Source organism: Pimephales promelas, chromosome 3, assembly GCF_988280905.1.
Source record: "Pimephales promelas chromosome 3, fPimPro1.hap1.1, whole genome shotgun sequence".
NCBI classification, from domain to species: Eukaryota; Metazoa; Chordata; class Actinopteri; order Cypriniformes; family Leuciscidae; genus Pimephales; species Pimephales promelas.
The window spans coordinates 20,275,771-20,290,076 of NC_142771.1; the positions used below are offsets into that span (position 1 = coordinate 20,275,771).

General features: G+C 39.7%; 2 protein-coding genes across 2 annotated transcripts in view; both read left to right on the forward strand.

The window, feature by feature from the left end:
- Positions 1 to 2,178, forward strand: part of stat5a (signal transducer and activator of transcription 5a) — a 69,861-nt gene extending 67,683 nt beyond the window's left edge. The window contains exon 20 of the mRNA XM_039686759.2: positions 176 to 2,178. Coding sequence (XP_039542693.1) covers positions 176 to 299 — 124 coding nt within the window. The 3' untranslated portion in view covers positions 300 to 2,178. The remainder of the gene's footprint in view (positions 1 to 175) is intronic.
- An 8,740-nt stretch (positions 2,179 to 10,918) lies between these two features.
- The window catches only part of LOC120489560 (inactive phospholipase C-like protein 2), a 72,549-nt gene continuing 69,161 nt past the window's right edge, over positions 10,919 to 14,306 (forward strand). The window contains exon 1 of the mRNA XM_039686468.2: positions 10,919 to 11,702. Within this exon, the coding sequence (XP_039542402.2) occupies positions 11,406 to 11,702 (297 nt within the window). The 5' untranslated portion in view covers positions 10,919 to 11,405. The remainder of the gene's footprint in view (positions 11,703 to 14,306) is intronic.

The window sequence follows — 14,306 nt, forward strand, 5'->3', positions numbered from 1 at the left end:
AGCACAGAAAATATCTTTTGATGTCACCTGGACTAGATAATAACATCTATTATAGTAAATATTTAATATAATTACCTTCTTGAATGTGGTGTATACTATAGAATTGTGTGCAAGTTACTAGTATAATTCTCTCTCTCTCTCTCTCTCTCTCTCTCTCTCTCTCTCTCTCTCTCAGTGTTGACCCTATGCTGGACCCTGATGGCGATTTCGATCTGGACGACACCATGGATGTAGCGAGGCATGTAGAGGAACTGCTCCGTCGACCGATGGAGGGCCAGTGGAGCGGCCAGCAGTCATGACCTCTTGACCTTCGTCATTTGTGACTTCTCTCGCTGAATAATGTTTGTTTTGTTTTTTTTGTCACATTTTCTTCTCTTCTTAGTGTATTTTCCCCATTTGTTTCTCAGTGTGGGTCTTCATGACTTTCGGTTATTTTTCTTTATCAGTTTTTTCCTATCATCATACCTCTTTATTTTCCCATCCCTTGTTTCTATAGAAGAGAAAGGAACTAATGGAAGAAAAAATAAATACTATGAGCCTTCCTCTTATAAAATACCACCAAACAGTATTGTAGAAAAAAAAGAGAGAGATGCATGCTCTTTTCCTTTGTGCGTGCGTGTGTTGTTGTTGTTGTTGTTTTTTTTGTGCGTGTTGTTTTTATTTTCAAATTGACTTTTCGCAGGACAAGTCTGTGAAACCCTTAAAAAGAACTGTACTACTGTAAGGAAAATTTAATTTTTTGGTTTTAATGGTTGTCTTTTTTTTTTCGGGGGTGTTCAGATATCTATTGCATCTGAAGAAACTTATCCTTGGCACTCTTAAATGAATGCTTTCTTGCAGACGACAACATTTTTGTTACCATGGCAATTGCAATGTATTGCTTCTGTACACTAAAGAGTGTTAAGGTTGCATGGCTGTTCGGTGCACCTACATGAGCACCGACAGACTGAATCGGTCTTACCATCCCCTCACCGTCTGTGGTTAATCTGAACCATGTTACACCCGCATCCAGACCAGCAGCACACAACCTGTCACTCACATCATTGAAACTGCGGCACATGTGGGAAATGGCACACACCCCCACTCTCATCCGTCCCGTGAAAACTGATGGAAACACTTTGGGGAGAGAGAGGTCTGCTGACAATCTCGGCTCACACTACACTACACAGGCCATCACAGTCTCTCTCTCTCTCTCTCTCTCTCTCTCTCTCTCTCTCTCTCTCTCCAGCTCAACAGGTGATGATGACCTCATCTGTTCTTATGTTTTCCTCTTCAGAATGTGCAAAACGAGAACCTGTTGTCATGGTTACACTTGCTCTTAACTGGCCATCCTATAGGTTAGCGTTTCTTCATGTCAGCTCGTTCCCAACCGGCATGTTTTTTTCTCTCCTACTCGTGCACCTGCACAAAAGCCTTGCCCACTCAGGACATTATGTAGAGCTGATGTAAAACACAAATAATAAATAAATAAATAACCAACAAATTGAAAAGAAAGTACCTATATCCAGTAGCCTATATATGAATTTATTTTTTGTTAACATATTTCTATTTTATTACTGTAGGACGCTAGAGGGCTCTGTCTGCCTGTGTAATGCAAAATGCTGTGTTACTGTGTCCGATTCTCAGTAAAAGCCCTGACGGACTGATCCAAAATCAGTTTCTGCCATCCCCAAAACCTTTATCGGCACAAAGGGGCTGATTGCTGGTTTTCTGTAGTTTCACTTCAAATTTCAGCTGAGCTTTCGCATGGAAGAAAAAGCCCAACTGTTAAGTTGACACAAGAGACATTTCCTGTGTGCTTACTGTATATTAGCTGCAAACCTGACTTGCGACGCCCACTTTTAAAAGCTTGTCTCTTGTTCTTTCTCAAACGATGGTTTGTTCCTCTCAGTGGATGTTTTTTTATTTGTGAAGTTTCTCTTTTTTTTCCAAGTCTATTTCTCTGCCATGACAGAGCCGCATAGGAGGTTGTGTGGTTTTACTTCATCTTTTTTTTTATTGTCTTTGTTTTTTAGAGTTTTGTCATGTTGTTGTGTAGACTGTTTCACACTGTAGGTGTCAATGTGCGTGTGTGTGTGTGTTGGTATGTTCAGCTCTGCTCTGTTCTATGTTCGTCATATGTTTGTGGTTTGGCTGTAGAGAAGAGTAATTGAATTTACAATAAAGATTTTTTTTATACTTTGGGCTCCAGCACAAGTGGTGTGAGCACTTTGTCTTTTCTGTGAGCAGACTGATCTCATGAAATAGCGTGTGTATGACACGCCAATTCGTATTTCCATTTTTGGCGTGCTATCATCAACACGCATAACCGCTTTTCAGCGTGTTTATGAACGCCGTTGACTTAACGTTATTACTGTATATCTAAATATATGACTTACCTCAACCCCGTCCCTAAACCTACCTGTCACTGGGGTCAATGGCATTTGTGAGTGTTCCCCTACGATCCTAGGAAAAAAAATATCACTCCCCAGATGTAGATCTACTGTACATTTTGCTTAGTTTCGCTTGGACATTTGACGGCGTGTACATAGACGCGGAATCACTCGGACGTTAATGGCGTAGACATACACGCATACACACGGATAGCTAGCAAATGCGTAGAGATAACACGCCACTTGAGTTGAAATTGGCGTGTATGTTTATGCAAAAGTCATGTCATGTTGCTGTGAGAATGAAATGAACTTGGGTTCATAATTGGTGTAATTTTCATTTGGTGCACCTAACAATTTAAAATGACAAACGTTTTTAATTTAAAATTTGTTGCCTTTCGATCCGTTTCGTTCGGGAACGCCTACGTCTCGGAGGAGGAGTTTCCCACGAATTGGGACTCCCTCCTTCTCCCTCACCACTCTCGATGGCGGGGCAGTCTAGGGATATGAAGGCATCCCCACAGTGGAACGGTCTGTGGCGATGCCACTGTGTCCCAAGACCGCGTCCTCCTGGCAGGGTAACCCTTCGTTCCCCTCCCGCGCATGTAGGTTCTCTTCCGGTGCGTGTGGAACAGCTGCTTCTGCCCTGCATGCCATGGTGCTTCTCCAGGTCCACCAGGCCTAGGTGATCTGTGACATGCAGGGGAGTGGTAACGACCCTGGGGTGCTCCAAGAGCTGCGTACGCCGACGGACCTCACCCTATGGGCACCAAAAGTCACTGCACGTTCCGTGGGTCGGGCGATGTCCACTCTTGTGGTCCAGGAGCGACACCTATGACTCACCCTGGCGGATATGAAGGAGTTGGACAAGAACAGGTTCCTGACCTCACCATATCCCAAGGTGGCCTCTTCGCCTCCTGGTCAGCTTTTTGCATTCGAGGGTCGAGCATATCAGTACAAGGTCCTACCCTTCGGGTTGGCCCTGTCGCCACGCATCTTCTTGAAAGTCATGGAGGCGGCCATTCTTCCCATTAGAGAACTTGGCGTTCACATTCTCAACTATCTCGACGACTGGTTGGTAACAGCTCACAGAGGATCTCTTATCTCGGTATGGAGTAGGACTCGGTCGGTCAGACTGCGCGCCTCACCGAAGAGCGCGTCCAGTCAGTGCTCAACTGCCTCAGGTCTTTTCGAGGCAGGTCAGCGGTCCCAATGAAACAGTTTCAGGGGCTCCTGGGGCATATGGCAGCCGCAGTAATGCTGCTCGGCCTGCTGCATATGAGACCACTTCAGCGCTGGCTTCACGATCGAGTCCCGAGATGGCGTGGCAGAGTGGCACGTTCCCGGGTCAACATTGTACTGATGCCAAACCTTCAGTCCTTGGTCGGACCCTGCCTTTCTACGGGCCGGAGTGCCCTTAGTCCAGGTGTCCAGGCATGATGTGGTTTTCACGAATGCCTCTGCCAACGGATGGGGGGCCACGTACAACGGGCATGCAGTCTCAGGTTAGTAGATCAGGTAGTGAACCTGCAAGCTCTTCCCCCGGAATTGTTGTATGCACATTTGCTTTCCCTTCAATTTTTAATTCATTGGATAACACAAATACAGATTTGCAATTTTTGATTCAGATTCCAGTCCCTTGAAATGAATTTGCCCCCTCTTTTGGTCAAAGTGGATGAAAACAATTCCGATGGGCTTCTGTGGGCCTATATGAGCGCAACACTTCTCTTTTCACGGAAATGGTTATCCTTTCAGGCATGGTTTATAAAAACAAAATGGAAATATACCGTCAGGGAGTAATACTTGTTTTATGTCTCTAATTGCAAAGAGAACATTGCATGAAGTAAGAGCTTATCTGTTGCTTGGATACGGAAATATGCGCTTAATAGAGCCGAGAAGAGCAGTAGACTGAGCCATAAATTAGTCAACTAATCCGTTTGACCTGATGTAGAATTAGGTATTGTGAATCAAATAAATTCATTGACTTGAAAAATTCAATCACTGCAGAAAAGACATTCAACTGTGATTGGTTTGAATGGATCTTTGGCAGAAGGCTACATTCTCAAACAATTAGCTAGTGCCACTAAACCTAAACACATCTTTGTTTTTTATTCATTATCTGTATTAAAGTGATAGTGATAGTTAGTGATAATAATTATATTTGGCTTGATATAAAATTAGCCTAAGATGTCCATGTTGTGTCCTATGTATTTAAACTAACTGAATAGGCTAATTTTATATCAAGCCAAATATAATTATTATCACTAACCCAAATACAAGACCAAAAAGAAAATGTCTTGCAGAATTTAAATTTTGTTCATGTCTTTTTAAATAACAAAAGCCAGTTCCTTTGCATCCAGCAGGAACATCATTTTTGGAGGGAAAACAGCAGTGACTAATTTTATTGGTAAGTATTAGCAATGGATTCTCTGAATTATGGGATGTTTTGTGGCATTTGCTGGTTTGTCTAACTTTAAAATGAGTTTGATGATCATATTAACATTTTGAAAGTTAATTTGTAATAATATCAAACAGAACTTCAAATAGGCTATAGCTACTCACTCATGTAACGTTCAAACCCTTTACAAAGTTGCAATATGATTTGATTTAATAGATTTAATTAAATAGAGTTGCTAAAATAGGTGAATAAAATAAGTGAATAATAAAATGTATCTTTATCTGTTGTTTCCTAAGTGCCTTGTTCAATGAGTTTGTATACGTATTTATACGCCTTTTTACCACCAGATGTCGCTGAAACACTACTTGAGAGAGAACTGACAAGCTTCGTTAAATTTCTTGAGCCGTTCAGCGTCTCTCTCTTAGACTGATTGCATATTATTAGTATTAGTACGGTAACGGTACCCATCCAATTCAATTTAAGGTCCTAGTCCTGTAACTTTATATATATATATATATATATATATATATATATATATATATATATATATATATATATATATATATATATATATATATATATATATATATATATATATATATATATATATATATATATATATATGTATATATATATATATGTATATATATGTATATATATATATATATATATATATATGTATGTATATAATAATCCTTTTTTTATTGCCTGTGTTTGAAGGGGTTGTTGTAATCACACATTGCAATGATCCACTTATAATATTGTATTATAATTTGTCTTTTAAAGAGACTGAAACACTGAAGTTTCATAAATAATTATTTATTGTGACTTTTTTTTTTTTTTGACCTTTGTGTTTGTTCTAATGTGAACATTTTGGAAAAATAGATAACCCAGCAAGACCGGAGTGTTTATTCCACCAATTCACAAATTGCTAAGAACGCTTAACTGTCAGCTGATAGTGTCGAGGCACTTGACCGCATTTGTGAACCCTTAAGGCTTAGGGCCTATTTGAATGGGTAAGATACCCTTTGGTCTATCAAATACCCCAGCTGCAATGAGTGTTTCCTTGGGGGGCGATCGAGACGTTTTGGCTTCATTTTTTGAGGGCTTGCGGCACGCTTGGACTGCTACACAATCCACCATTTTCTCAGCGCTCAAGCAGCTGTGGTGACAATGTCTCGTAAGTAATCCCGGTGTCCTGTTTTTGAATGTATGAATGAACAAAAGTCTTCATTTTCTCCCATCATTCAAGCCACTGAGGACGCAGTGGATTATTTTTATTTTTGAAGGTAACTTAATGCACCGCAAAATATATCTTCAATACAAAGTGACAATAACAAAACACAGGCTTTGCTAAAAAGTTGTTACTCAAGGACAGTGGGGCCGTTAGCAATTTTGGGCCTTATGAAAGAATTTGAGGTTGGGCCCCCTTCTGCACACATTCCATTTATAAAATCAATCTCTTTCAATTCTCTTTCAATCAATTTTTCTTTCAGACAAATTGAATATTATATTCATAATATATAATATAATATGTTGTTCTTTGTGCTTAGAAGCTAGCTAAAGTCAGCAAATAAAACACTGCCACAATGATGAACAAGTAACAATAATATTCACAATGACTTTGTTTTACTGAATAATTAAGTAAACATAATTTATCTTTGTAAAGAAACATCATTGCTTAACTGGCTACTCTCTGCCGTCTCAGACGATGACATCTTTTCCTGTCGGCCACCATAACTTCTGTTGGTTGCAATTTGCAACCTCACTTCAGCCTAACCTAGGATATTTATTTATTTATTTATTTTGATTATATGATTTTCGTATGTTTATTCTTATGTTTGAATGAGTTTTTGCATGGTGGATTCAGGGTGGAGTCTGTGATGAGATGTTTTGCTGTGAATCGTTGGAGGGTGTAAGATTGAAACATGGCACACTTCCTGTCTCAGGATGTTGTTGTGGGCAATGATAAGAAATGAATAGCTTATACAATTTATTAAAAAAGAGATCAAAGTGATATTTTTTTCTCTCATTATCTTTTTTTTTTTTACTATCTGCCTCACTCAAATGAGTGAACCCCTTGCAAAGTTATGCATTTTAGGAATGGTTTTGAATCAGTTGCATGAGGATGTGGAGATATATAGATTTTTACATTTAAAAATGTAGGCTATATTTGTTGTGTACATTATCTATTTCCCACATTAAAGGCCCTGTCCCAAATGGAACCCCCTAAGCCCTTGCGATCTTTCTCCGAGCCCACACGTAATTGCTGCTTTGACTGTCATGAAGAAGTCTAAAGCGAACCTCGCGGGCTCGGATAAAGTGTGCATCGAAGGCATATCGGCCGCAAAGAGGATGCTAGTAAGTACCCTTCCGAAACCTAAAATGCCAAATGGGCCACCCTACGGTCTTGTGGACTTTAATAGACACATGCATGCACACTGTGGCCATTGTAAGGCCACAAGTGCACATGAAGTGTGCCATTTGGGACAGGGCCAAAGTTGCGATAAAATATATAAGTATAGCGACATTTATTTTGTATTGTGACAAACATCCATGTGTAATGGATTATCACAAAAAATGGATAGTGTGGGAATTTGATTGGATTTTGTGATGTAGAGGAACATGGTAGATTAATATGTTCCTCTGGGGTGGTGATGGCGCAGTGATGGCGCCTTTGGGTGTGAGAGACTCAAGTTAGAATCCACAGTAAGGCCCAATCAAAAATGGGTGAGTTCTGTCTGTCTGTCATAAACTTCCTGTTTTTTTCTTGCTAGTCTCCCTTCACCAGTCCCTCTTCAGTATTCTCACACTAAGACGAACACACCATTTAATGAATCACTGCATTTCTAAGAGAACTCCTAATGAATTGGTGCACTGCATGATGGTGGGAGTGGAGTGCTATCTGCAAGGATGTTTTGGGGTCACGGCAAGGCTGCTGTCCTCATTCAGCTCTAGAGAAAGAAAAAAGTGGATGAAACCAAAGTATTTTTCATCCTTAAAACAGAAGGTCTTCATTGTGAAAGGAAAAATGAAGTCAAAGCCTGGTCAGAAAAATAGTTTCTCAGAAAAAAATGTATTCCAGACAGTGTTTTGATGGCATCAACTGATTGTGCTGAGGGAATTATGGACATTTGTTCTTGAGACAATTTCTCATCCATCACCTTGATGGAGACCTTAGTTTGACACATGACAATGGACATCTCAGCAATCGCACTTCAAGTCTTACTTCGCAGGTAGGTCTTTCCATAGATATCTATATAAAGGCTAGATATCTCGTCCACGCTGCTGGCCAATGGAGGTCGACGTCTGCACCTGGGGGCCATCTTGTCACAGGTAGCTTGCTCACTCGTAACATTGTGTTAATGGTACATGTACTATTTAAATAACCATAACTTGCTCAAACGGTTTGGTTTGTTATAATCGTCAGAGATGTAGTTATGACACAGCATACTTATGAATAATAAGTGTATAAATAAATAATCATCCAGATAATTATAGCCACGTTAATAACGTTTGTAAGAAACCAAACCGTTTGTAAATCCGTCAAGATTTCAACGAGATAAGAGTATTTGTGTTCGTGCTGACCACTCATCTTACATCAGCTTGCCTGTGACAAGATGGCCGCCGGTGATGACGATAGAAACTCCACCTTAAGACATATAGCCTTTATATAGATATCTATGGGTCTTTCAGGGTGTTTTGGAAGTGTGAAGGTGGATGGGTTGCAACATCTAGCAGGGCTCAGTATCAGTATCAGGGCATCAATCAGTACTGTAGCAAATTCCATAAAATAAGCTGAAACACAATACTTACATTTTCAACAACCTCCAAGTTGTTATTTTACATGAACATAATTGGAAGTTAATGTTCATTCCAGTTCAATATGAACTGAATGTGTGAAAGTCCTGTTTGTCAATGAAGAGACTTTTCCATCAACATGTGCTTTCAGAGGTGCACCACTATATTATTCCCCCCCGGAAACGGTTCAGAATCAGGTTCCAGCTCACCCACCACACTGCACTGCCGTTCTTAACATGGAGGAACTTGAAGTGAACTTGAAGCGTCTTTCTTGACGAAACAAATACTTTTTTTTATATATTGTCTACTTTCTTTGTATTACAGTTGTATCTAATAACATATTAGAAATCGTACAATAACAAATCGTAAACTAATGAAGGAAGAGAATGGGAGCACTGTGCGCTCAGGCTCTGACTTTCTCAGCGCAGTCAAAATAAAAGTCTGCAACACCATCAAAATAAATGTTCCAACAACACGCACAGCTCACGTCACTTCACTTCAGTTCCTACTGGCGGTGTAAATGTAACCAGGAAAATATAACAACGAAAGGGGAACATTTAGTTATTGGGAAAACCACCCTGGTGGCTAGTTTCTAAATTCCTAGCACTACCCGGTGCGAAGGGGGCTAATGGTGCTTTGTGGTGCCATTCCAAAGAGGCACGAAATCACAAATCTTTACCTTGCCTGTTCCTGGTAGAATGACCAGCCTAACTTAATCCATGCAGCTGAGTGTTCAGTCGCTTTCAAGAAACGGCTAAAGACACATCTTTTTGTCAACACTTGACCCAATAATACTTACACTCTCTATTCTATTTCAAATCAATTTTTTATTTATTTTTAAAAAATTGCTACATGTACTGTGCTACTTGCCCTATTGTTGCATTCTCCTCTTTTTAAAATCACTAAAAGCGTCTACTTTAAATGTAAATGTAAATGTGCCATGCAGTTTTGTAGGAGTATGTGGTAATGGCGCTCAGGTCAGCTGTATGACCTTGTTCTGAGTCATATTACTCTTGTCTGGGCTTAATGCCCCAGCTCGACATTTGATTGCAACAGTCTGGGAGTGATGAATTATGCTGTAATGGCTGCTCAGGCAGAGAAGCATATGATTTTTATCATGCCATCCCCAGTTAATGTGATTTGGTATGTCTATGTGCACATAGTTGCATGTGTGCACGATAAGTGTGTGTGTGTGGGAGGATTAATTAAATAAAATCATAATGAAAATGCAGAAATTCAAAAAGGTTTGCGTGAAGGTCAGGCTGTAAGGGTTAAGGGATATCATTAGCTTTGAATAAATACAGCAGATCGTATATGAAAGTACACAGGGTTTCAGTGTTTTGAGGATTAATCAAAATATAGGCCAATTTATATATACAAGAATAAATAAACAGATCTTTCATGATGTCTGCAATCAAAACATTTCAGTATGAACCCAAGTATTTATGATCAAATTCAGTCCTATTAAAAAAGTGTTTAAAGAAAAAAGTGTAAAAATGCTACAGTAAAAACGTAGTGACAATTTGTAATTGATCTAACATTGCATTACTGCCTAAATGTAAAAATTCTCAACAAAAATGTAAAAACTATTAATTAATGTAGGCTATAATTTATGGTGAAAAACAGTAAAAGGACATTCAAGTCCTGCATGACACATCACATAATATGTGTCATATATTATATGATTATATTTTACCTAAATATTTTTTTCTTCTGATTTTTTTGTTGTCAGTAATGTGCATTGGGGTGTTCTGTGTTACACTTTGTTATTTAGTTTATTGCAGTACTTTTAGTAATGTGTGCTACCCTGATGGTGTTTTGTCTTTGTGTTTGATCCTGTGCACCATCTAAGCCACTTACAGTATAGTGTAATCTGTCATAACATTTTTGCGTGTATGCAAAAACACAGTTATTAGCGTATATCCTTAATAAAAAAATAATCAGGCTTGGAGAAAGCGATACAATTTTCATCTGGTCTTGCACAAAACTTTAGAAACTGTGTTTGATTTTACAAGGTTTACAATATAATAAAAATATATATTATATAGCCTACTTTGTTTGTTCCCTTATTTTCCCATGCAATTATGCATTTATTTATAAATCAAAACATCCCTTTAAAAGGGGGGCAATTACTGGATAATTTCATGGCCTACCACAGGCGGAGGCATTTGTTTATCATTTTCAGGCAGACTGGAAATCGTTTTGAGTTTAAATCAGCTCTTGTTTATGGATTTGAATGATTCCGTTTAAGTGAGATGGCTGGGATAGTTTGCAAAACAAGTGGCAGCATTTGACTCTACAATGTGTTTTTAATCCAGTCACAACCATCTTCAGTCATCCTTGATTTGTTACGCATGAGAGACGCTGGAGGGACAGCATGGTGACTGAACGCGTAGGCTACAACACCGAGAAATCGGAAACGCTTCCATCACTGCTTATAGGAAGTCTGTCAATCAAACGACAGTACGAGGCTAATTGGCCCTCATAACCCTGTATTATCTCGGTAGTTACGGACGCCTACCGGCTGAACACGGCGCGAACGCCATCTGTGCGCTTTATTTTCTCCCAGTGGCGACGACGGGGTGAGAGAGGGGGTGAGTGAGTGAGTGAGGGAAGGAGGAGGGAGGAGAGGGGAGTTTGAATCTATCCGCCCGCACAATCTATTCACCACCTCGGTTGGCAAAGTACGTGCGGTGCCTTCTCTGTTCATGGATTTTACGGTTTCACGCGGACTCACAGGACTCCTATGGCTGTTTGTCTCGCCGTGGGCTCTTAAAATCACAGGCAGGCTCACTCCGATAGTGAGTTCATTAGCGTAGCTAACGGCAGAGCGCGCGATGGCTGAGCCGCAGGCTTCCGAATCCGTGGCGGGACCCTTATACGAGCTGGTCTCCGAGGCGACCACTCTGACCCGGGACGCGGCGGCGGCGGCATCAGGAGTGAGCATCAGTGATACCTACCAGACATACCTGGACGTGTCGGCGGCTGCGCACCCGGTGTACGGGGCCGAAGGGGTATACTTTAACGGACGAGGCTACAGGGAGCACAGCAGCCCTCGGATCGGTACCCGGAACCGCGACAGTTCTGCAGAGAGGTGCACCGGCACCGGGAATCCACCTTGCGGTATTATGAAGGTGAGTGAGTGTCATCACTTATTGACTGAGGACTTTCAGAGCTCTGCAGCGTTGAAAATGTCCACTGCAGGAAACACATTATGTAGTAGTAGCATTACCTTCTTAACTGTTTTATAGGCTATTTCTTTTGCCCTCCCCTGTTTAAAACTGTCCTCCTGACACGTTGGCTCAAAATCAAGTGAGATGCCTATCTATGTGGAAGATTTTGGAATAACGTTACCGGTCTTATGGACATGCCCACTAAAGAGATTGACAATTATTAGATAACCGATATGTAGAGTATTTTGATGATTATTTTTAGTAGGCCTTATAAATAATCAGTAGCCTAGGCTTGCAGCATTAAAAATATTGGATACTACCCATTAAGAATATTTTTAACCATTTTAATTAGCTATTTAATTAGTAGGTTTTTGCAATTTATATTTATGCATATTTCTTTAAGACTATTTTGAGTTATGTCTAAGCTTAAAACCTTACTTGACCAAGTAAGTTTTTCATAATTAAATTAGTAATTTTATTTTCTGGTGTTAAACTAAACAATACTTTTGAATAGGTGAGCTACACTTTTAAGTAAGCACTTATCGGTAGACTCGATGTTAAAGAACCAATAACTTTTTCCTGTTTGATCATAAATTGACTGATTACTGGTACCTAATGTATATTGATAGCTATATTGATCAAACTAATTATAGAACCCATTGATTTGTATGATGTGATTTGTAGAAACATAAGCTTTTTAGAAAAAAAGCATGAAGTTCTACACCTAAATCAAACTGCCAGTGGGACTTGGTATGAAAAATGTGCAAATAAGATTCCGAATTTGAAAACCTGAAAAAAAAAAATGGTTATGAATTGCCATGGAAGTGAGCCCCACTCCATCCAAAATGCCGTCTCATCAGACGACTTGGTTACAATCCTGAATCATAACGTGTTTTATTATTATTTTACTGATGTCTGTTTAGGTACTCAGAAAGATATTTACATGACAGCTGTATAGCTCAGGTGACAGTGCAGTTTTGAACTTAATCTGCACCTTAAGCAACTCAACGACTGGAAGGACGGCTGTCAAGTGGCGTTTTAATTGAAAACATTATTCATTATTCTTATTATAGTTTACAGAGGGCCTGAACCGCACAATTGGGTGAATTTTAATGGATGACGGACGGTGCAAACCAAAGGCTTTGGGTTGGATCAATGAATCAATACAACTTGTTAGTTGGCAATGGCATTACCATAGTCAAACAATAGATGATGGAGTGGCTTAGTTGTTAATGCACAATGCTGTTAGGAATCACTGCACTTTGACCTATAATGTCAAGATTGTTCTTGATTGTTCTTAGGTCAAAAGAGAGATGGACAGTGTGAGGACATTTCAAGAAGACACAAAAATTGTCTTCACCCTTTATGTTTTAAAGCAGAGGCTGTTTTCCTAAGTGTGTCATTGTGGGTCAATGCTGCTGTTTGAGATCCGAGCCGAACGTCAACATTGTCATTGGGCTGATTAACCTTGCTTAGCAACTGACACAAAACAGCATGGTTCTCTCCCATTCCCTCAATTTATTGAATTCCTATGTGACTGTGTGGGTGTCTTGGCACCCACGAAAGGACCAGTGTGACAGGGAAACAAGCGAAGTGCCGACATCTGAGCTCTCAAAGTAAACTTGGTGTGAATTTGTGGTGGTTGTGTAGAAGATTTAGCTGACTGGAAGTAAGCAGTCTTTAATAAAGACTCCCACTAATACACAGAATTTAAATCTCATTTAGAGAATCAACTTTCCTATACATAAATCTCCATTACCCAGTTCCTAAAATCATCTTGCTGTCTTATTGCCATAGGGCTTGGTTTGACTGCTCTTTTGCGAATACTGTTTCATGCCATTATCTTTTTAGAAGACCTATTTCTTCCCCGGTTTAAAGGGACCCTATTGTGATTTTTTTTTTATATTTCTTTTCATGCAATGTGGCTGTTTGAGAATGTAAAAGGTCTGCAAAGTTTAAAAGATTTAAGACTGATAATGCATAATGCCATCCTATTTATTGGCCTAGAAGAATTTTGTTCGTGTTGTCGACACGCCAAATTAAAAAATGTAAATAGCCGTTTCATTTCCAACACATGCTGTAAGCGATAGACCAATCACAACAGACTGGGCCATCTGGCCAATCAGAGCAGGTTCTTGGGAAAGGAGAGACAATTCTTTATCGACCCGTTTCTGGCACTGTGAGAAAAGATGTGACACTACAATGTATATTATGAGAAAATTTTAGTGTTTATTGACCTTGAATGCATGTAAATCTATTGTAGGAGGATGCTTTAAAGTAGAATAGGGGAATATTAGAGATGATTTTCCATCTTTGCTTACAGCAGGTTGCAGAGAGTGTTGCAGGTGTCATGCAATATGCTTTCGTATAGTATGAGATGTTAAAAGTTTCACTTCAGTCATGATGATTCAAACTTCTCCTTAGCTAAAACTCGCAGTTAAACTTGCTAGTTGCTACAACAGATTCCCCAGTCAAACCGCCCTGGGCCGAAGCAATCCAGAAATCCACAGAGAGGAGAATCTGTCTTGCTTATTAGCTTTAGCTCACCTATGCTCTGATTCTGCC